The sequence below is a fragment of the Cricetulus griseus genome, chromosome 7, assembly GCF_003668045.3.
Source record: "Cricetulus griseus strain 17A/GY chromosome 7, alternate assembly CriGri-PICRH-1.0, whole genome shotgun sequence".
NCBI classification, from domain to species: domain Eukaryota; kingdom Metazoa; phylum Chordata; class Mammalia; order Rodentia; family Cricetidae; genus Cricetulus; species Cricetulus griseus.
This window is the reverse complement of record NC_048600.1, coordinates 11,636,091-11,658,441: the sequence shown is the minus strand read 5'-3', so window position 1 is coordinate 11,658,441 and position 22,351 is coordinate 11,636,091. Positions and strand designations below refer to the sequence as shown.

General features: G+C 49.1%; 1 protein-coding gene across 1 annotated transcript in view; it reads right to left on the bottom strand.

Annotated features, from left to right (window-relative positions):
- The window catches only part of Alk (ALK receptor tyrosine kinase), a 688,619-nt gene that overhangs the window by 23,941 nt on the left and 642,327 nt on the right, over window positions 1-22,351 (bottom strand). Inside the window, exons 13-24 of the mRNA XM_027424412.2 lie at window positions 18,640-18,790; window positions 12,452-12,583; window positions 11,625-11,769; window positions 10,824-11,006; window positions 9,552-9,650; window positions 8,888-9,040; window positions 7,157-7,261; window positions 5,623-5,809; window positions 4,088-4,178; window positions 3,925-3,989; window positions 2,983-3,112; window positions 1,544-1,641 (exon numbers count right to left, since the gene is read on the bottom strand). Of these exons, the coding sequence (XP_027280213.2) occupies window positions 1,544-1,641; window positions 2,983-3,112; window positions 3,925-3,989; window positions 4,088-4,178; window positions 5,623-5,809; window positions 7,157-7,261; window positions 8,888-9,040; window positions 9,552-9,650; window positions 10,824-11,006; window positions 11,625-11,769; window positions 12,452-12,583; window positions 18,640-18,790 (1,539 nt within the window). The remainder of the gene's footprint in view (window positions 1-1,543; window positions 1,642-2,982; window positions 3,113-3,924; window positions 3,990-4,087; window positions 4,179-5,622; window positions 5,810-7,156; window positions 7,262-8,887; window positions 9,041-9,551; window positions 9,651-10,823; window positions 11,007-11,624; window positions 11,770-12,451; window positions 12,584-18,639; window positions 18,791-22,351) is intronic.

Genomic DNA, 22,351 nt, shown 5'->3' with positions numbered 1-22,351 from the left:
ACATCCATACAAACATGTATGTATTCCCTCTCCTATATACTCTTACACACACATACACACAGATCAAAGAGCAGCACACAATGACTCAGAGACCTAATTCTGATCTTCATGAACCACTTCCAGATCTGGAGGTAGCAGGAGTTTTGGATGGATGTGATCCCGGTATCTCTTACAGGACATGGGTTATCAACATAAGGAAGTGGATTTCAGCTTGTTAGTAAAGGAAACGATTCCCTCAGCCAGATACTCTGTCGCTTTGGTGCTGAATGTGGGTGGAATGCCAGCAAGGAAGCCACCGTGAGAAGCAAAGGCAGGCACCTGAAGTCACCAAGGTGATGCACGATTGCTAGCAGATAAATCCAGACTTAAAGATCATGGGCAAATGATGGGGATGTGGCTTTAATGGAGGCCGGTCTCCAAAGGAACACAGACTTGCCTCAACTGAGAAACAGAAGAGCCCAGAGCTGGGGTTTATGGAAAGTTTTGGGCACAATGAAAAGGCCAGCAGGGGGTGTGGCTTCGGATGAAGACACAGAGGAGTGGTTCTGGCTACCTTCTTGCATCTGTTACTTCTATCAGTCACAAAGGCCTGCAAGTTGGTGCAGGTGAGAAACAAGAGGAAGGACCAAGGACCAAAGCAATGAATGGTCAGTGAAGGGAGGAGGTGGTTTAAGAGAGGCTACTGTCTGGTCTTCAGAATGACTTTGAGAACCTGGGTGGGTCTCCTTCCTGACTCCCGGCTTCCTCATTCTATCAGGGAGAAAGGCTGGCTTGTCTATACCTCCACGCTTCTCTTCTGAAAGCATACAGGATTATTTTCTACTCTGTACCTATGTGCACCCATAGTGATGAGCATGACTTAAGTGGTTCGATGACATGGTCAATAAATAATCGTGAGTTCACTAGGCTATCATTTACCAAGTTGGAAGCACATCATTAAGAAGAGCTTTGCAAAGAACCGAGTAATGGATTTGACTTTTCAGATCTCAGATCTCAGATCATCAACAGACTCGAGGGAGGAAACCTGTGATCCATGATGCTCATGAGCACTGAGTGTGAGTGTGCCGCAGCCCACACAGCGTCTAAACACAAGGTTCACGTATGGCGGAAGAATGACACAGCAGTAAAGCAAATCATAGTTAGGCTTCACTTCAGGGTATTTTGGAAAAAATAATTTATCCAGACAATACTTAGTGTCCAGTAATATGCTAGGGAGACAAGGATGAATTGAAGACTCTTTTGAAGAGCTCAGTGTCTAGAGTGGGGAAACTTAAGGTGTTAGAAGACTTGAATGTACAGGCAGGAGGACCATAGGAGGGGGGGAGTCGCCTACCAGTCTCTAGCTAGCCCCCATGGGGGAAGTGTAGAGATTTTAGGCACTCACTTCACACAGGGACAGGAGATGCCTTGGAAGAGAGTCCCCCTCAGAGACAAAGATGACTCTGGAGAGAGACATAGTCATCTCTTTAAGGAGGGGGAGATCTGCACTTGGGAGGAACAGGGACTCGTGTGGGCTCTGAGGACTTGAAGGTCACTGGCTCACCGGTGGATGAAGTGGTTTTCCTCCAGGTATTGACAGCCACAGGCAATGTCCCGGGCCACATGCAGAAGATCCAACATAGCCAGGGAGGAGGGCTGGTTCTGTGGGAAGACAAGAGGAGTGCCAATGAGGCTTTTGTGGAAGAAAGATGGGGTACTGGCTTCTGTTTGGGAGGAGGCTCTGACCCCTTTAAAATTCAGTTGCTTTGCCCAACAACAGTCAAGGAACCCATCCTTTGGGATAGGCATGACTTTGTTTATTTCAAAGCACCACTGGTGATCTAATGTACAGCCTGGATTAGGGTTGTCTAAGCCACAGGAATCCAGCAGGGTGGACTGCCTTACTCTTTTTATGTATTTTACACATTTTTCAACTCCACAGGTCATGTGCATGCTACAACCTGATAAACAACCCCAGGGGAAACCCAATGGAGAGTAATGTTTTTGAAATCAATGTCTCTAATTGGTCTGCGTATTTATTTATTGTGGTTTTTTTTTTTATTTGTGTGTGTGTTGTAAGTGTGTGTGTGTGTGAGTGTGTGTGTGTGCAGAGGTGGTTATGCATGTGTGTGCATTACAGGCCCCAGGCTGATGTCAGGAATCCACTCACTTTCATCTTAGTCGTTAAGGCAGGGTTTTTCAGTCACACCCAGAGTGCCTCCTCAACATGGCTAATCTTGTTAGTCATCTGTCTAGAGATCCCCTGTCTCAACCCTCTGGCACTAAAACTGCAGACAGGTTACCATGCTCATAAGACATTTACATGAGATGATGTGGGAATTCAAATTCCAGTCATTGTGTGACAAGCACTTTAACCACCAGGTTTTAACCACCGAGCCATCTCCCCAGCCCTTAAATGTTTTTAAACATGCTCTGATCAGGCATTCAGGTTCCACTTGTACAGATGTTAAGGTCGAAGAAGGTGGGCAGCCTTGGGTCATATGGTGCCTGATGGCAGTGCAGGGGTTGGAGGCTGGGTTTCACGGGCCCCCCTTGGAGTTTGTCACACATTCTGTCCCTCATCCATGAGACTATAGGCACATATGCTACCCTCATAACTATTCCAGTGTGTTATTATTATTATTATACAGAAAACTACAAAGCAGGATGCTGTGTATATTTGTTTGAGAGAAGAGAGTTGGAATGAGGGATAGAAAGCGAGTTAGTGACATGGCTGGCACGCAAGTCCCTTTGATCCAGAGCCATCAGATCATAAAGAGAAGTCAAGCTATTGAATCAATTGTGTGAGGCTTGCACACCCTCCTTTGGCTGGCGCTCTTTCTGTCCACCCAGTCCTGCCCAATCCCTTCCTATCGGAACCACAGTGCTAATGACTCCTAGGGACCCATCAAGCATGCAACTTCCCAGGCAGCCCACTCCCGCTCCCCTCACCCCTGCTCTTTTACTGAACACTGAAGGGAAGACTGGTTCTTACTCACTCACCGGGCGAGGGCGCGTCTCCCTGAGGAAGGATTTGAGGTCTCCACCAGCCATGAGCTCCAGCAGGATGAAGCGCGGCAGGGCTTGCAGGCTCACCCCGATGCAGCGAACAATGTTCTGGTGGTTGAATTTGCTGCAGGGCATAGAGTGGAACCGAATTTAACCGAGCTGGATCAGGACACCGAGTCACAGTTTCAGCGACCACGCAAAATGGGCGGCAGGGTCCCTGGGGAAACCTGGGGTGAACCTCCCTGGGGAGATGCACAGATGAGGCAGGCCTAGTGGGAGATGAGTTAGCAGGAACAAATTCTAGTGGAGTGGGGGGGACCTTGAAATGACAAAGTTTATGTATACGTGCATATGTGGGTGCATGCATAAGTGAGTGTGTGTGTCTCTCTCTCTCTCTCTCTCTCTCTCTCTCTCTCTCTCTCTCTCTGTGTGTGTGTGTGTGTCTGTACATGTGTTTGTGTTTGTATGTGAGCATTGCTGCATGAATTTATACTTGAGTTATATAAGAAATGTCTCAGGTAGAAGTTGAAGGACGGGTTTGTGAAAGGGACAGCATGTGACCTATGGGGGACAGACAGTATGTGAAAGAGAGTCAGGAAGACAAAAGGTCCCACTGGTCTCTGCAATCTCCTGTGGACTCCACATAGGCAGGGACTGACTGGGACATAAGGTTTGGGTTATCTTGTTGTTTTTTGGCTATGTAGAGCAGTGGGACTAAGAAGTCCCCCCACCCCCAAACACACACACACAGTTGAGAGATTGGTGATTATATGTGGAAATATAACCATTTATTACCTAGTAGGAATATTACATAATTAAGCTCTCCTATGTAATTTTACACTTTTTAGGTTTTATTTAGTATTCCCACATTACACATGTAACTGGAAATAAATATTGCTTCATATGCCTCCAGGGGTTGGATCTCTGCAACTTTACCTGATGATGAGAGCTTCCATGAGGAAATCCAGCTCATCTTGTTCTGAACACACTTCTGGCAGTGTCTGAAGGGAGGCAGGAGGAGAAGGTGGCTGTGAGCTGTGGGTTGCAGCCCACAGGGACCTCAGGCTAAGGCTAGGCGGAAGGTGGAACCACCCCTCACCTTCACAGCCACTTGTAGAGGGCTTGGGTCATTGGGCATTCCAGATACCTGGCCTTCATACACCTCCCCAAATGCTCCATGGCCTAGGCCCCTGTACCAAGAAGACAAGATAAGTCATAGTTAAGTGAGCCACAGGTAGCTGGGGTCCTTGAGGTCCGTGTCACTTTCAGTGTACACAGACAAGAGGCTGGCACTCTCAGGAGTTACACCTTCAGTGTACACAGACAAGAGGCTGACACGCTCAAGAGTTATACCTTCCGCTTGACTTGCTATGTTACCCTGGGCCTCCATTCATTTATTATTTCTTTTAAAAATTATCTTATTTTGTTTTCATTTTAATTGAAAATGGATGGTTTTTCATACTCTTCCCAGACCCTTGCCACATCCCCATCCACCCACACCCACATCCTTTCTTTCTCACCCTCTTTAAAAAACAAGCAGGCATCTAGAAACCAAAAACAAAATAAACAAACCAAGGACAAAACAAACAGAAAAAAAGAGCCTAAGAAAAAAAGTATAAGAAACACATATAGATTCAAGTGAAATCCCTTAAAAACATAACACTGTATAAGCCAAAAACCTGTAAGGTTTAAAAAAAAAGCCACTTCCCCAAATACCACTGAGTTCATTTTGAGTTGGCTGGGCATGGGGCCTGCCCTAAAGTGTGGTTTGTACAGCCATTGAGACTGTTGGAGAAAACTAATTTTTCTTTTGTGAGTGAGGCCTATATTACTTTACCTGAACTCTGGTGAGAACAGGTCTGCTAAGATTTGGAGGTGGTTTGAGGTTCACCAGCTGAAAAGCAATCCTGACTGTGAGGTGTTAGGAACGTGGAAAACTACTATACTGATGGGAAGTGATCTAGACAGGACAAGGTCATTAGGGTGGCACCTCCCATGGGCAGATTCTGGTGGCTCATAAGCCCAGCTCTGTCTTTGCCAGCAAGAAGGTGATCACTGGATATAGTCGGAGACCCTGGATCCTAACTCTGAGCCCAAACAAACCTCTTTTCTTTATGACTCTCCTAACCTGTGCACTGTGTCCCTGCAAACAGAAAACAGATTAAATCCAGTTCTAACTAGGGGTTCATGAAAATGGCCATTCATTCAATGAATATTTAGTGAGTCTCCGGTATCTGCCAGGGACATAGGCAAGAGATGACTTTGTCTGAAGAAGGTGGTAACTCCTAGGGACAGAGTCAGATGACTGACACATCCTTGCTGTGGATCGTTGTAGTGAATGACAGAAAAATGATAGGTATTTTGGATGCTCAGAGAATGGGGTAGGGCATGGGATCTTTGGGACAGGTTGCATGATGGGCTTTGAGAACTTTTATTCTTTTCATCAATTTATCCTCCTCATTGCATAAACTGCATGAACACACATGGTTTTGAAATAAGCAAACATCCCCATGAGTCTTGTCTCCCTGAGAGGCTGTGGGTATACCTCAAGATGGATGTTCATACTCCTTGTGGCTCGAGGAGTCCACAGTACAGAGAAATCGTCCAGCCCTGGGACAGTGACAGGAAGCTCACCGGATGAGGGTGATGTTTTTCCGTGGCACCTCCTTCAGGTCACTGATGGATGAGGTCTTGCCAGCAAAGCAGTAGTTGGGGTTGTAGTCAGTCATGATGGTTGAGGTCCGTAGCTTGCTCAGCTTATACTCAGGGCTCTGCAGCTCCATCTGCATAGCTTGTAACTCCTGGTGCTTCCGGCGGTACACTGTAGACAGATGGGGATCTGTTGGGAGAAAGCCTGGACCAGGCAGCCTTCAGTTGAAGCCCAGCAAAGGCCACCTCCTCCAGACCTTAAACTTTAAACTTTCCCATTACTGTTAGCAATACTAACAAAGTGATGGTGACCATCAGAATATCCCTTCATCATGGGAAGCAAGTGTGAAGCTTAAAACCACCTCACTGGAGAGATCTTGTTGTGTCACACAGGGATGGTGTTTTGTTTCTGTTGCTGTGATAAAATAGCTGGACAGAAGCCATGTGGGGGAGAAAGGGTTTCTTTTATCTCATAGTTCTAGGATACAGTCCATCTGTGTAGGGAGGTTAAGGTTGCAGCAGGAACTTGAAGTGGTTTGGTCACATCCACAGTCAAGATCAGAGGAGGAATGCATGTATGCCTGCACCCCCCTCACCCTGTCTCTTCTTAAATACAGGTCCAGTAACCAGACCTGCAGGGAACAGTGCTGCCCACCTTTAGGCTAGGCCATCTCACATCTATTAACTCAACTAAGAAAATCCCTCACAGGCATGTCTACAGGCCAACCTGAATTAGACAATCTGTCATTGAGATGACCTTCTCAGGTAATTCTAGACTGTGTCAAGTTGAAAATTAAAACTAACCTTCACACTGGACATGCCAGGGTTTTATTAGGGAGATGGCTGAGATCCATTAGACATGAAGGAATGATACAGAGAAGGTCAGAAGTATGCTGGAGGCCACACAATGGAAGGATGTTTTAATGAGGCTCTTGGGGGACATTTTGGGACCCAAGATGACCATCAGAGGTATCTCAGGTCTCCTATGAATGAGACTGCTTACATGCTTCTGGGACATTCCCTTTGCCTGGTTTCATGTCCCTGCCCATCTGTCAGGACATCTTATAGCCAGGTGGTCCATATTGAACCTCCGTGACATGAGACCAGCTAGCCTTGGTGGAATGGAAAAGGCTCAGAAACTAGCTTCATTCTGTGGTTGAGTGGGAGGACCTGGCTAGTACAGCTTGAGCTGTGACACAGGGAATGGCCCTCAAACACAGAAGAGCTGCCAGTAAAGGTGGGGGTTCAGGAAGAGCTTTCTCCATCATGTGGGTCACTGAAGGGTACCCATCTCTGTGAGCAGCCAGGAGGTCGTGCAGGGTCAAAGACCAGCATTAGAGATTCCTCTCTGACACTGCAGATTCAGGTGGGTAGAGGGTTGATGCTTCTGTTCTCACTTGGCCTAGTTCACCCAGCAGGGGCCCAGCAGGGCAGGGTGATGCTTGGTGTCCACTGTGCATCCTGAGACCCTGCTCTTGCCTGTCCTGGTCTGGAAACCCAGGGGCTCTGGCACACTCACCAATCATGATGCCGGAGAATGCCAGGACAAGGGCGGCCACCAGGGCAGAGGTCACCACGGAGAGGATCAGTGAGAGCGGCAGGTGGGGTTCCGGGGTGGGTGACACTGGAAGACAGGTCCCGATGGGGCACTGACCACCATGTTGATTCTCCTCTGAGCAGGTCCCAAGTCAGAAATACCCTCCCCAGCTGGAAAAGCCACCTGCTGTTTCCCGTCTCTGGAGATCTTGTCACACCTCCCTTTTCAGGGGACATGGGCCCTAAGCAGGCTCATCCTGGTTTCACAGGCTCCCAGAAGTAGCTTTGGGGTAAAGGGAAAATTCGACAGGGATGAACATCAATCTTGGGTGTTGGTCCCAAACATCAGCTGATCAATGATGGGATGGGCTCAGAAGGAGAAACGGAAGTGGACATGGAAGAGACTTGGGGACCTTAGGAGACTTGGCACTCAGTAGGACCCAGCAGTAGAGTCCCTTGGTGACACCCTCAGAGGTAGAATTACTTCTTATGGTCCCAGAACAGGGGAAGATCCTGTGAGGACCATCCGAGCCAGCCTATAATCTGGTTCACAAAACTTTGCCTCGCCTCCCCCTCCCCCCTCTCCTTCCCTTCCCTTCTTTGCCCCTACCTCTACCCCTTTCCTCCTCTCCTCTCCTCTCCTCTCCTCTCCTCTCCTCTCCTCTCCTCTCCTCCTCTCCTCTCCTCTCCTCTCCTCTCTCTCCTCTCCCTCTCCTTCCTCCTCTTTCCTCTCCTCTCCTCTCCTCTCCTCTCCTCTCCTTCCCTCCCCTCCTCTCCTTTCCTCTCCTCTCCTCCTCTCCTCTCCTCTACCCTCCCCTCCTCTCCCCTCCCCTCCCCTCCCCTCCTCTCCTCTCCCGTTCCTCTTTACTTTTCTCTTTCTTCTCCCCTTCTTCCTCTTCCCTATCCTTTCCCCACTCCTCTCCATTCTGTTTCTTTCTTCTTTATTTGTATCTTTCCCTCTCTTTCCTTCCTCCACTCACCACCTCCCTTTGGATTGAACTCAGGGTCTAGTATATACCAGGCAAGTACTCTACTGCTGGGCTATATCTCCAGAACTTTGTGTAGTTTCTATTTTGAGACAGGATTTGATTAAGTTGCTCGGGCTAGCCTTGAATTCCCTGTAGCTCAGACAGGCCTTGAACTTTCCATTCTTCTGTCTCCACAGGGATTACAGGCCTGTACTCCCCGACCTGGCTGGGACACTACATGTCCCAGAGGAGACTTGGAGCATGTGTAGAAGAGGGACTCTAGCATGGAAAGCAGGCTTAGAGCTCTATCTGTGTGATCAAACCAAATAGCTCTTGAATGTGGAGAAGACTCAAAGACAGAAGCACCCTTATTGAGTGTGTGTGCTGAAGGCTGGGTCCAGTCAGGAACTATAATCAGGAAGCTCAAAGGCACAGGGCCTGGCTCTGAAACTCCTTGACATGAGGGTGTCTTAGGAGAGCTATGGTCCCTGTTGCTGGGTACTTGAGTGGAGATAGGATGTCTGGCCCCTTGGTGAAGATGCTGGAGGTTTTGTTCCCTGGCTGAGGGAAGGACATAGGCAATTCTGAGACCCCTTCAGGTGTGATGACCTGCCTTTTATACAAGGTCCCCTTGCTCAGTTGCTAGAACATGAGCAGGAGAGGGACAAGACATTCAGAAAACAGCTGGGTTTGTTCAGCTGGCTCGAGCTTTGGCCCTCTTCCCATCCCCCATTACTGCCCCTTACCAATGCAGGAGACACCATCGTCAGCCAGCACGGTCCCGTGGTCACAGAAGCAGATGACTTTGTGGCTCTCGGGGTCCATGTGGCATTCGTCTACCTCACAGTGACTGCAGTTTAGATAATGCTTGATATTCACTTCCCCATGACCCTCCATCACTGGTGACAAGGAGGGAGGGTCAGTTTCAGGATGAGCACGAAGATCGATCGCCCTGTACCCTCAACTCCCAACTTTAGCCTTTATCTCTGGCTGCTTGCTGTGGGTTCTGTGGTCCCTGTCCCAGGTCCCTCTGCCAATTCAAGCACAACTCTGTTTGGGAAAGCATCTTGGGCCTCTGGTGAACAGAGCTGAGAGTGAGGATGTATGTTTGTTTCTGTGTGAGAGACCCATATTCAGGACCCATATGATGGTACTGGTGTTCTAGCTACTCTTGTGTCATTCTCTAGGACCTGCCTGCCTGGTGGTCCATATTCTGCCTCCCTCTACATTCAATCACACACTCCAGCTTCCACAGAGTATAATGAGATGAGCTATAAAAAGACTTGGGTCATAAAGTGTCCTGTAGCCTATACCTTGGTCCTGACCCCATGTCAATAAAGACCAGATTTTTGTCTTGGTGGAAGAAGCTGCAAACCCTTAAGTTGTGTTATCACCTGGTAGACGGGGTACCTTTTAAGGCCGGGGTGTACAGGATACCCAATGGACTGATGAAAGAAACCCCATCTTCCCCATCCATTTCGGGGTCATTGTTTGATGCTGCGTTACCACCTGTGGCAAACCAGAGAAGAGTTGAACCCCAAAAGGTGGGTTCCCAAGTCTCAACACACATGCATATCAACAAGCATGCAGTATGGCCAAAGCTACGGGTCATCTGGGGCCTGTGGGGTAGGGAGGCAGAGAGGGAAGGGAGCTTTCAGGCACAGAGGCTGCACTTTGCTTTAGCTCTGAAGACGTTGGGTGTGTGTGTGTCAATTTCCCTGCCAGGTTGGGGCCAGATCATCCAGGGAGTCTCTACCATACTGATGAGGCCCCAGTACTAAGTAGCACAAGTGAGCAAGAGTCTAGAAGTTTCTAGTCTCTTGAGGCTGGGGTGCATCCTTTCGGCTTGGAGGAATTGCTCTCTGGACACTTGGGGGTCGAGATGGGGCCTGGGGGAGATGAGCTGCTGTGCCTTCAGGCTCCTGTCCCTCCTTTCATCTAGGACTGGGTGATCTCTGGGCTTCCTCCCCCACCCTCCCGCCCCGGGGTCCTCCCATCCACCCAAAACTTAGAAGGGAAGCTTGTGTGGTTAGCACAAGCATTTCCATACAGCGACAAAGCGAAACACAGACACAGACATCACGGTGCTGGCATGCAGTGTGTCCTAATCTGGGGGAGGGTGGGGTATCATCTGCCAGTCTCTTAGCTGCAAACCTTTCCCAAGGCAGTTTGCTGCAGGACTGAGATGAAGCTACCGGAGGTGGCTTCTGGGAGTAGTTCCCACCCGCATGGACAGTGCTGCTCTCTAGCAGCTGTTGGGCTGGGCAGAAAACGGAAAGCCAGGAGCCCACAGAAATTACAGACCAGTCCCTTCTATGCTGGCTTGGCCAGGCCCCCAAGAGGAGCTGTAGGGGCTGGAAGAGTCTGGTCTTCAGGGCTGCCTGGTAATTGTGGTGTCTTATGCAGCCATCTGGAAAGCCAAACACTTTTTATGTTCAGCTTTGAAGGGGCGAGGGATCAAGGATCACACAGGATCTTGATGCTGTTGCTACCAAGCCTGGAGGCAGGATGCTGGCTCAGAAGCCAACACCCTACCTCTGGCGGGCCCAAGCCAGGCAGAGGGGAGGGGAGCGTGCAGTCACATCACAGTCCACACTGGGGGGGGGCAGGAAGGTGACAGGGAGGGAGGAGCCTAGGACTAAGAGGGGAAAGAGTGACACCTAGAACACGAATCATCTTTACCTATATATCCTCCGCCTCCTCCACCTGAGGAGCACCCCCCTCCACCCCCTCCGAAACCCCCTCTTGTCTCCCACCCCCACTTCTTCATGGCCTGGGGGCAGGAATGTCCTCCAGCAGCACCCTCCAGCAAAGACTTTCCGGCCCAGAGCAAGGAAGTGTTATCATTCCAGCCGCCTCCACCACCTGTGGGAGGAATGAGAGCCTTTCTGAGGAGCTGGCAGGACTGGAGGAGAATAGAGCTGGAGAAGTTGGAAAGAGGATGTGGTGGGCTCTGGGGGTGGGCACTCCCATTTGTCCTGATCCAGGGCCTTCTTCATGGTGGAAGCTAGGAGTAGCATTGGCACTGGGGACACCTTTTAGGTCACACCGTGTGCCTATACAGTTGTTGTGCCTGGTGCCTTGATTCCTGGCAGGCCTCTCTAGCTCAGGAGTAGGTGGCAGTGGACTCCAGTAGGTATTTGGAAGATACTGGGGACAGGCAGAATGATGACAGAACTTCTTACTGTATGGCAGCCACCTCCTGAAGGTACACTGTCACTTCACTGTTTTCCTCTTAATCAGACCTGTGGTCCACTGTCTATGTGGCCAACTGCTGGGTACCTGCAGGGTTGGGGTCCTGGGCCTTCATAGGGTTAGTCAGCAAGCCTCAAGCCAGCAAGATAGCTTTAGAGGCAGCAGGGTGACGCCTGCCACCTTCCCCTGATAGTGGCATCAATGGGAACAGCTCCCATCACTCAGTGTCCAGTGACAATGATTCCTTCAGGGTCCCTGAGAGATTTCTGGGAGAGGGTGTGGCTTTACCTGCGGCTCCGGAATTGCCATTCAGCCCTAGAACTGAGGAGTTATTCTCCAGTCTCTCTGGGTGGAACGTGTCTGTCTTGGCCCCATAGGCCCTGCCACCACCGCCGGCTGCAATGATCAGGGGCACAGGCACTCCATCTTTCATCTGCCCAGGGGAGACATTCAGAGATGGAGAGACCAAGCTAGGCATCCACTAGGGAGGTTCCATGCCCTAGTTTAAATGTTTAAATTTAACAGCTTGCAGGACAGTGGGGTGACTTCTCTACCTGTGGCGGTTTGAGGGCCCCGAATTGATGTTATAGTAACTTTCTCTGATCAGTTTCTGTATCAGCTGGAGTTCAATAAGTGAGGCAAGCCCACTAGGGTACCCATCTCTAAGGTTACAAATGGCTGGACCTTTCCCCAAGCCTCTCCTGAAGCTCCTTGGAGGTCTTGTTGCTGGTGATCAGAAGCAGGCCTTGCTTTGTCTTTTTCTGTACTCTCAATCATCTTTTGGACTCCCACAAGTTCAAGAATAAGTCCTTAGCATCACCATCTCCAAGGGGAGCATCCAGCAAGAAACTCCACTTTCAGTCTGTAGCCTGGCTTTGACAGTGTTGGAAAAGTCTGCCTGGCCTGGGTGGACAAGGAGCCCTGAAGGCAAAGGCAATGTGTAGTGCACCAGGACACCCTTTCGTGGGTAGATAAACCTGAACTCCCTCTGGGTCATGGTTTCTTGTCATTAACTTGACATAGAACATCCGAGGGGTTCCTATTTATGTTTGTTCTGGGACTATAACACCATGGTGGACAGAAGCTATTGCTTCATCTTCCAGAGAAGACCTCACCTTAAACACGTAGGTGGCTCCACCCCCTCCTCCTCCTCCTCCTGCCCACTCATGCACGCTTCTGTTCACTCTGATCTCTTCTTCTATTACATTGTTCTCGCCGACACAGACTTTCTGGATTAGTTGGTTCGCCTATACAAACAAAAACCCCCATCTCATTAGATTTGTGCCCAAGTCAGGGACCTTGTATGCTTAAGGTAGGATCTGATCACATGTCAAATAGCTTATGGTGGAATTGAGGAGACAAAAATAAATACACACAAACAATGATCACTTTGAGCAGAGTTAGGAAAGGTCACAGGATAGCTTGCATACAAATGTCATGAGAATCTAGGGGATGGATTGCCGCTAGAGGACTTCCTGCAGGAGGTGGCTTCTAGGTGGGCTCTGGAGTGTCGGGAGTGTTTCAGGACAGAGAAGGAAAATTCGGGTCACTCCAAGGGGAATGAGTAGCATGACCCACAGTGCAGGAGGTAAGTGATGTGTGGGGAAAGGCTTAAGGTTCTCATGCTAAGAAAAGTCTAGCTAGTCCAGTGAGACTAGTTAGGATCCCGTGGCTGCTGAAGAAGACAAGACCCTGGGTTGTGAGACAGGCTGGAAGGTATATAAATGGGGTAACTTCAGGGATTATATGGGCAGGCAGGGACCTTGTAGAGGATCAGAACTGGACTTGGGAGTGGAGAGTCAATGAGTTCTCTCTCTCCCTCCTTCCCTGCTTTCTCTCAAGTTTCAGTTCTGGAGCACTATGCAGAGGATTAAAAGTAAATACAGAACAAATAAGCAAAACCCAATCTTCCCACCTAACGTCCCATTTCCTGTTTCTAGAAGTCTCCAGCGTGTGGCCCCAGGTCAAGGGTAGAGGCCTCAGGCTGCCATGGAGAAGAGGGAGTGGACCTTGGAGTCTGACAGCTACACTCATCACCACTTTGTAATCACCACTCAGTGATCTTCAGGTGTGGGATGGGAACAGTGACATCACAGGTTGTATGGTGACATGGGGGTGAGATGCTACCATTGGTGTCATACTTGTTAAGAATGGGGTGGTGGTTGAGTTAGTATTTCATTAGATTCACTCTGGGTCCCACAGGCTCCTGCTGGGATGCGGGAGTTACTGTGACTGCACTGGGATGTCTGCAACACAAAACCCTGGAATCCTGGGAGGAGAGCCTACTGTCTGAAGAACAGTCATACCTGGCTTGGCTGATGCAGCTCAGATGAAGTCTCTAAACACCAGCTTGACCTCAGAAGAAAATTACTTTCCTTTCACTTAATGGAATAAAAGCCAATAAAACATCAAATTTTCATCAAACGCTGCTGCAGAACCAGCCAGTGGACACGGCAATCCATCTTGCGCCATTCCTTATGCTAAAGTATTCAGGAGTGTGGCAGTGGGTACTTGAGAAATTTCCAGATAAACAGCCGAGATGCAATTTGTTTTATGGCATTTTGGATTTAATGATGGAAATAATTTGACATTTCTTAGAGTGGATTTAGTGTGCATGGAAAGTTCTGGACTGCTTGGGTAGAGCTAAACATTTCTCTCCTGTATGTGATGCCCCGGGCTGTAGGGAGAATGCTGGGACAGGAATGGGCGGCAAGGTGCATGTCCTGAGGCTGGGTGCTGGGGGGCAGGGGGAGAGCATGGGGCTGCCAGCTGAGCAGTTCTTTCATGAGGATCTCAGGGTCCCGGACTTGCCTCCACCTATAAATCAAAGGGCTGTCTAGAGACACCAGCAGAGCTGCAAAGACCCGCTTCCACACCCATCTCCCCCTCTTTCTCTCCTCTGGCAGTCAGCAGTGTGACCCCCACATCCTGGGGATGCCTTTTTCTGAGAGGGCTGATTCTGGAGACTTTGAATACAGTGTCAGGCAAGAGCAGTGGAGCCCAAGGATGGCTTGTCTTCCATGTAGCCCTTTAAACCAGGGCAGAGGGTGCCCAAGAAATGATCCCTTCTCGGCTAGCATCTCTGTGGCTTAGCAGCAGCCTCTGGTGGAAACAGGGCACTTTCCTGATTCCCAGGACTCGGCCTGCCCCATGTCCCTCCTACCTCACTTGCTCCTTGTTAGTTTCTCTTCTTTTTCCTTCTAATCTCTAAACACTGGGGACACAGGGCTCATCCTTGGTTCCTCTTCACTATTTGTATTATACCATAGGCAGCCCCAGCCCACTTGAACTTTATCCTGGCTGATATCTTCCTCCCTGGACCACTCTTCTAAACCCCAGTGGTCTATTGGTATTGCCCACCTGTCATCTCCTGTTGTCTACTAGATCATCACAGTCAGTGTGTTTGACCTTGACCTCCTGACCTTGCCACAAAATCTGCTGGGTTGTTTTTTTTTTTTGAAGCAGTCTCACTTGTAATTGAGGCTAGCCTGGAACTCACTACCTAGCTCAGGCTGACCTCACACTTATTGGGATTGCAGGCATTAGCCCACCCCAAGCTGCCCCTTCTGAGCATTCTCTGGCAGGTGACGGCAGCTGTTCAAACCTTGGAGTCCCTCTTGACCTTTCTTTCTCTCAATTCCTCAAATAATCAGGCAGGAGGCCCTTTTGAATTTTATATTCCAAACATGCCTGTATCCAATCACTTCCCACCACCTCCATTTTGGCCACACTGGTCCAAGCTCCCAGCAGCTCTGGCTGGATGAATGCAGTAGTCTTTGAATCTGGTGCTTGACTCCTTGTCCCTGTGAGATCCAAGCTTCATGATGCAGCCATGGCAAAACTTGGGAGGCACATCCCACTATATCACCATTTGGCTGTGAGGCTGTATCATTACAGCGGCCTGGTCCAGTGCATTTCCTTTGTCCTCAGCTCTTAGCTACCCGCTTTGCTCCTCTCCTTCCCCCCTCAGGTGCACAGGCACACTCCCGCCTCAGGGACCGGGCCTGGCCAGCTCCTCCTCTCCTTGCTGGAAGGGAAGTTCCCCGTGTGTAAGGATCTCCCTCATTCAGTGAATGCCCCAGTTTCCTAGAATGGTGTGTGGCACACACAGGGACTCAATGCGTGCTTGTGGAATCAGTTTGAACAGACAGGACTGTATGACTGTACTGGCCTTCCTGGTGTTTGGTGGGTGAGAGTATGGGGCTTGGCAATTAGGTTAGTGACTTTGGCATCTAGGGGGCAGCTGATATTTTTCAGGAGTCATGTTTTGATGGTTGTTTCTGGGGAAGAATGGGGTTTCTGTTAAACATATACACAACAAGGGGCAGGCCCCCTCTCTGCCATGAAGAAATTCTACTCTAAAATGCCAATGGAGCTTTTGTGGAGGAAGTCTGATTAAGACCCCCAATGCTATGAGGCAAGGTCTTGTGGGAACTAGGTTCTCCCTGTCTCTGTCTCTGCCTATCTCCCTGCCTGTCTCTTCTGTCTCTACTTCTCTGTGTTTGTCTGTCTCTGTCTCTGTCTCTGTCTCTGCCTCTCTCTCTGTGTGTGTCTCTGTCTCTATCTCTCTCTGTCTCTGTCTCTCTCTCTGTCTCTCTGTCTCTCTGTCTCTCTCTCTCTCTCTCTCTCTCTCTCTCTCTGTGTGTGTGTGTGTGTGTGTGTGTGTGTACAGGGGTGTTTTCCAGGAGCTGACTTCCTCTACTAGGAGCTTGGGATGGCCCAGCACCAGGTAGAGAGCCTCCCACCGGCCTGCAGTTAGGGCAGCTACTGCAGCTTAGTTCTTAGGGCTCATGTCATTCTCATTTTATTTCTAGTGAAAACTGGAGGTGTAGATAATGTGTGAAGACAGCATATCCTTCTCGCCTAAGGACCCACAGGGAGAGTATACAGGACCCAGGAGAACCCATTACGATCTTCCCATGCCCGAGTGTGCATGGCATTCCTGCCCCGACCAGCAGAGGGTGCTCCCCTTTGCTCGTAGCTGAGATGGCTGCCTCCTGCCTTCTTGGGAATGCTCCCTATGCATCCACAAAGTTTGAGAACAAGTATGTTGATTAATAAGAATGATAAAGTGCAGCAACCTAGAGGAACAAGTAGATTACAATTGAATTAAAAAAAAGGACATAGTCCTGTGAAAAGACATAACTGATTACAATCCAATCAACTAAAAGTCCCTTGCAGAAGTCAATGCAATCTTTCTGCTTAGATGAAAGAATTACATTAGCACTCAATAAATTCCCGTGAAAATTACAGCAGCCTGTAATTTAATGACTTAATATATTATAACAGCCTGCGAAATCCTGATTATGGTTCCTAAATAAAAGTTGGAGTGGAGGCATTTCTCAGATGGGAGGTTGTACCCGCCAGGCTCAGTCCTCTGGCGTGTTAACGCTAGGAGGAGTAGGGTACCAGGAGTCTAAGCTTAAGTGTGTGAACTTGCTGCCCCCTGAACTCACAGCCCATCACCTGGCTCTTTGGATCTGAGTTGCTTTTGTGGAACTGAACTGCTTTCTTGGTAGACCCTGCTCCCCAGGCTGTCCTCCCAGGCTGCTGGGACAATTCTTGGAGAAGGTGCTGTGCTAGGCAGGCACTGGGGTCCAGCAAAGCTGTGCTTCAGGGGAGGCATTGGCCTGACCTAAGCAGGATAATCTGCCCTTCTGGGGCCTGAGTCCCTGCCAGCATAGCCAGCACCACCAGAGTCTTGCCACCCCGCTAACACTGGCAAGGCAAGAGCCAGACAACTGGGGGTGTCTGGGGCTTCCATAGCTGCTATCTAGTTAGCCCTCACTGGCTTGTTCTATGGGTTACTTTTGATTGCTCTGGGTGTTCTCAGCTCCTACTGCTGGACTTCTCTTTTGACAGTTAGACACCCCAGTGGGGTCAGAGACGCAATGCCAGGCTGTCTTTGCCATCACAGAGGCTGGTCCAGCGATGGGTTATATTAAGTGGAAATGGGAAGAAGGTCACAGAAACGAAGGCTCAGACAAGTGTAGGATGCAGCCCAAACGAACACTCTAGAGTTCTGGGCCACTTTGTGAGTGGCATTGGGTAAGTCCCTTCACCTCTGTGGTCCCTCCTCTCCTCATTTACAAAATGGGAACATAAAGTTTAATCCTGAAACGCCCCCCAAAGGGTTATATTCTGAATGTTTGTTTCCCAGTTGAGGGTATTGTTTTGGGGGTTGTTGAGTGTTTAGGGGTGGGGCCTAGCTGGGAAAACAGGTCATTAAGGAGGGGCCTTGAAGGTTTTACTTGCCCCTGGCTCCTGCCTCTATCTCTCTGTTTCCAGATCTGCTGTTATGAAATCCTCCATGCCTTCTCCATGATGATGGACTGTGACCCTTTGAAACCATGAGCCAAAATGAATGTTTTCCCTTCCAGACATTGTTTCTGGCAGGGTTTTTGTAAAGACATAAAATTAACTAATTGGAAATGGGCTACCAGCATTCTGGCTCAGTCTATTCTATGCTTTAAGTGTTTTAGTTTTAATCACACAAATAAATAACATATGAAGATAGTCTTTCTTTCTTTTACTTTTTTTTTGTTATTGGTTCTTGTGTCCATGTGTCCCAGGTTGACTTCAAACTCCATATGCAGCCAAAGATGACCTTCAACATCTGATTCTCCTTCTTTCCATCCCTCAAGAGCTGGGATTACAGGTGTGCTCCACCACGCCCAGGAAAAACCAACCAAACAAGCAAGCAAGCAAGAAAACAAACAAACCCTCCTGCAAGCTAGGCAAATACTCCCAGACCGGAGAACATTCTTTTTGTGACAATTTCAGACATTATTTGCTGGCCACCCCCAGTCCAGTCTCCTCTCAAGAAGTGTAGCTACTGCAGCTGTATCTTTCAGAATATTTTTCTTTTTTTGCTATTTTTATGTACACCTACTTATGGTCATACATCTGATATCTGAGTGAATGTAAACTTTTTAAATTTTCTTCACTATGAATAAATATGATTAAGTACAATACAACAGTGTGTCAGCCAGAGCATTTACCTTTCCTACTTCTGTGGAGAACATCCACTTTTGGTTAATTTAGGATTCAGACCTTTGGCTTTAAGTTACTCAAGAAACTCAAGCTTTAGCCATGGCTCCATTAGGATTATAAAACTCCGATAGGCCACATTCCCTGTGTCCACAAGCCCCAAATGACCCTAGGAAAGGAGGGGAACTCACAGGTAGAGCTGGTGGAAGACTCTGAATGTGAGTCCCCAAAAGGATCACTGGGGATCCTCCCCACGGTCCTCCAAGAGGCCACCCAGCAGATGCTGGGACAAGCCCCTGCTCTGGGCACTTACCCTGGGACAGGCATCCTCCCCTTGCTGGCCGACAAGGATGTATAGTGTGTCATCCTTCTCCAGGTTGAAGATGCCCAGGACAGACACTCCATGGGACCGCATCATGGTGTTCTTCCCCCCTTTCCCACCAGCTGCTCCATAGCCTGAGATGCTGTAACAGGTCAAAACACCATGGTTCCTGCTGTGGTGGGAGACTGATCCCCCTGCCACCTGTCAACCCATGGGTTTTCAGGGGCCCAAGCACCTCCCATTGTGTCTGAGAATTCCTGTCCACACAGCTCCGTGAGTTCAACCAGGAGGGAGATCCTCCCCACTGTTGGGAGAAAGCAGTCAGTTTAGGGGTGCAGGGGTGGGGGGTAGGGGGTATGGGGGCATGGTACAGGGTGCATACACCTGGAGTTACTCAGTCATGGAGGTGATGTTCAAAAGCATGAGATAAGGAGAGAGCCTGGTTTGGGAAAATGTTGACACCTAGACCCCATTTGGGATGGGATTTCGAGCTCATAGTCAAAAAGAGTCATGTAACTCTAGACAAACAACCCCCCTGTTCCTTATATATGATTGGAAAAATAAAAGACCCTATCTCTTATCCCACAAGTGTTATGGTCAATAAGGGAATTCAGCCTTGAAGTCCCCAGGCACTCAGTAAGTGTTCCTTGTTAATGGGTGTGAATGGTGGTAGAAGTTAGCAGGAACTGGCTTGGTACAAAGTTTGAAACTCTCTCCTTGGGGCCCAGAAACAAGGAGCATCATCTGAGGAGAGCCAGCTTATGAACCCAGACTGTTTATCCCATTCCAAAGTAACTCCTCGTGGACCAATCTGTGCAGACAACAAACAACTGGTCATGATGAAAATAAAAACAGAGTGCTGGGATGTAGGATTAGATCCGACACCCCTGAGATGGCTGAGAAGGAGCCCAGCGAGGATGGGGAGAAACTCAATTCTTGAACGATAGCAGAGAAACCGCATGTCTTGAAGACAGCCAGCATCCCAACCGACAAACACTAACAAATGCCTCCCTGGAGAGTGGTTGCCAGGGGCTCAGGGAGGGCTCCTCCCTAATAGAAGAATAGCTTCATATTCCTTTTCAAAAGCACATGGTTGTTGAAAGCAAAGAGACAGTGTAGTGGAGATGCATGGGTGCTGCAAATTCCCACGGAGAGTATGGTCCATCAGACTCTCATAGCCAGGAGGGCCAGAAGACAGACAGGTGTCAGAGGTTGAAGGTACCAGGTGAATTGGAGGTTTGAAGTTGACTTTGTGGTAGGGGTGACAGATGGGAGGACTCTCAGACAATAGAAAAGGGTAGAGTATGAGTCAGAGCTTGTGTGATCACAAGTGAGGAGGCAGGGATCCTCTCTGATGTCCAATGGCACCGTGTGACTAGTGTGGGGAAGGTGAGGTTGTGGGTTTGGGGCAGGAAGGGAGCATGCTCAATATGCCTGCTGTAATGTGTGCTGGCACATGGTAGATGTGATTAATCTCATTTGACAGATGGGAAAACGGAGTTCACACAGCTGGCCAGTGGTGGACTAAGACCATTTCCTCTCCTACAGGCCACTTCCTCTCCCACGTGTACTGCTGGGAGGGACATGAATAGTAACTGAGAGTAACAAGAAGACACTTGTACATGTCAATTCCTTCTGACCTTCAACCAAACACTCTTGATACATTATAAATGGACAAGAGGGAGTTGAGAAGATGGCTCAGCAGATAAGACAGCTTGTTGTGCAAATGTGACGACCTGAGTTTCAGTTCTCACCTGTAACCACAGCACTGTGTGTGGGTGGAGATAGGAGGATCACTGGGGCTTTTTGGCTGTCCCCATAGTTCTAGGCTCAGAAAGGAATCCTGTCTCAAGAGAACAGGGACACCCAGTGTTCTCTGAGCTCTGCACATGATATATGTGCATGCACACATGGGACCGCACACACTTACACACCCATCCTGGATTGGGGAGATGACGGGGGAGGGGGGGCAGAAATGGACAAGAGGAGTGTCCTGGGGATGTAGTTAGGCTTGTCTAGCACACATGCACCCTAGGTTTGACCCCCAGCACTGCCTAAAGCCAGACATCGTTATATATCTGTAATTGGGAGGTGGAGGCAAGAGAATAGGAAGTTCAAGGTCATCCTCAGCTACATAGTTTTAGGCTAGCCTAGGCTACAAGAGATCTGAGAGAGAGAGAGAGAGAGAGAGAGAGAGAGAGAGAGAGAGAGAGAGAGAGAGAGAGGCATGAGGGCAACAAAAGGCAGAGGAGAAGGGGAGCTCATTGGAGGTGAGAAGAATACTTAGCTAAGAGAAATGTGAAGAGAGAGCTGTGGGATGGGCAGTATGGCTTCTGGCTTCCGGAGATGGGCAGTCTCTGGATGGAAATGCTCATGGAGGCCCCAGGTCGGTCCAGCCCAATAGCTGTGTGACCTTGGGCAGATCACCTTCCTTCTCCGAGGGAAGTTTGAGCCCCAGTTTCTTGGCAATGAAAAAGGGAGATAATGATAATATTGGCCTTGAAAGATGATTTCTGAGGCTTGGTGAAGTTGCATGAAAAGTTCTCATATCCACCCCAAGATGGGGGTTTGCTTGGAAACTTCTACCTAAGTCCTTGTCCTGCTCCATCCTGCTTGCTGCAGAGAGGTAGGCTGCACCCTGCTCATTCCTTTCTGCATCATTTACATAGTCATTTGCATCAATCTGCATGCATTATGAATCATTCTGAACTCTTTCACATGTTTAAATTTAGCCAAATTATTATATTTCAGAAGTTGTTTGTTCCTGACTCCTTCCGTGTCTCTCCCCCACCCCTCCCAAATAGGCCTGTCTTCATATTTCTCCTGTTCTTCCAGCAATCCAAACTCCACCAGCTCCCTCCGGATCTCAGCTCAATTCTTGGCAATAAGGTGGGTGGGCTGGCAAGAGCCCTGAGCTGAGAGCCACACACTAGCTGTAGTCCTGGAAGTCCTGGCTGTGTGACCTGAGTGAACCCAGCTAACTTATAGGAGCCTCACCTCCTACTACTGAGGGAAAAAGTGAAGGCAAGGGCCCCTTCATCATAGATGGGGAGAAATAGTGGGTTTATTAAAAATGTTATGGAAAAGGCAAGGAAGGCCAAGTCAGGGGCTCCAAAGTCAATAGCAAAGCTTGACCACCAGGTGTCACTGACTTAACTCCTGATGGTGGCCTCAGCCACACATTTCCACCTTGGGTTATGGACTCACTGTTTAGGGGATTGCTGAGGTCTTGGGAGGGTGTGGTTCCCTTCCTCCTTCCCCTAAAGCCTGAAACTGCAGAGCTCAACTTTCTTAAGTCTGGTCCTGCCTCAGAGTGATGTGTGAGAAGTACCAGGGCCTGCCAATCTCAGTTTAGCTCCTCAGGGCAGGGATTACCTAGACAGTGCAGTCCCTCCTTTTAGGTGCTGACCCTGCATTGGATGACACCAAGTCACTGCCTCCTTCAAGTTCATGGTCTTGCCTTTGGCTTTCTTGTCCTGGCTTTATTGGTCTTACTCAAGAGCCGTGTGACCTTGGGTAGACTGTCTTTCCTCTCTGGGTCCCTTGGTAATATAAAAGGGGATAATAATACTGCCTTGAAAGATGATGGTGAGAATTAAAAGAGATAATGCCTAGATGGGCTCTAACTGACTGCTGGAGGTCAGTCAATGAGCGAGCTGTGCGTGCAGAGACCGTGAGAGCATGCCCCTGACAGTCTGTGCTC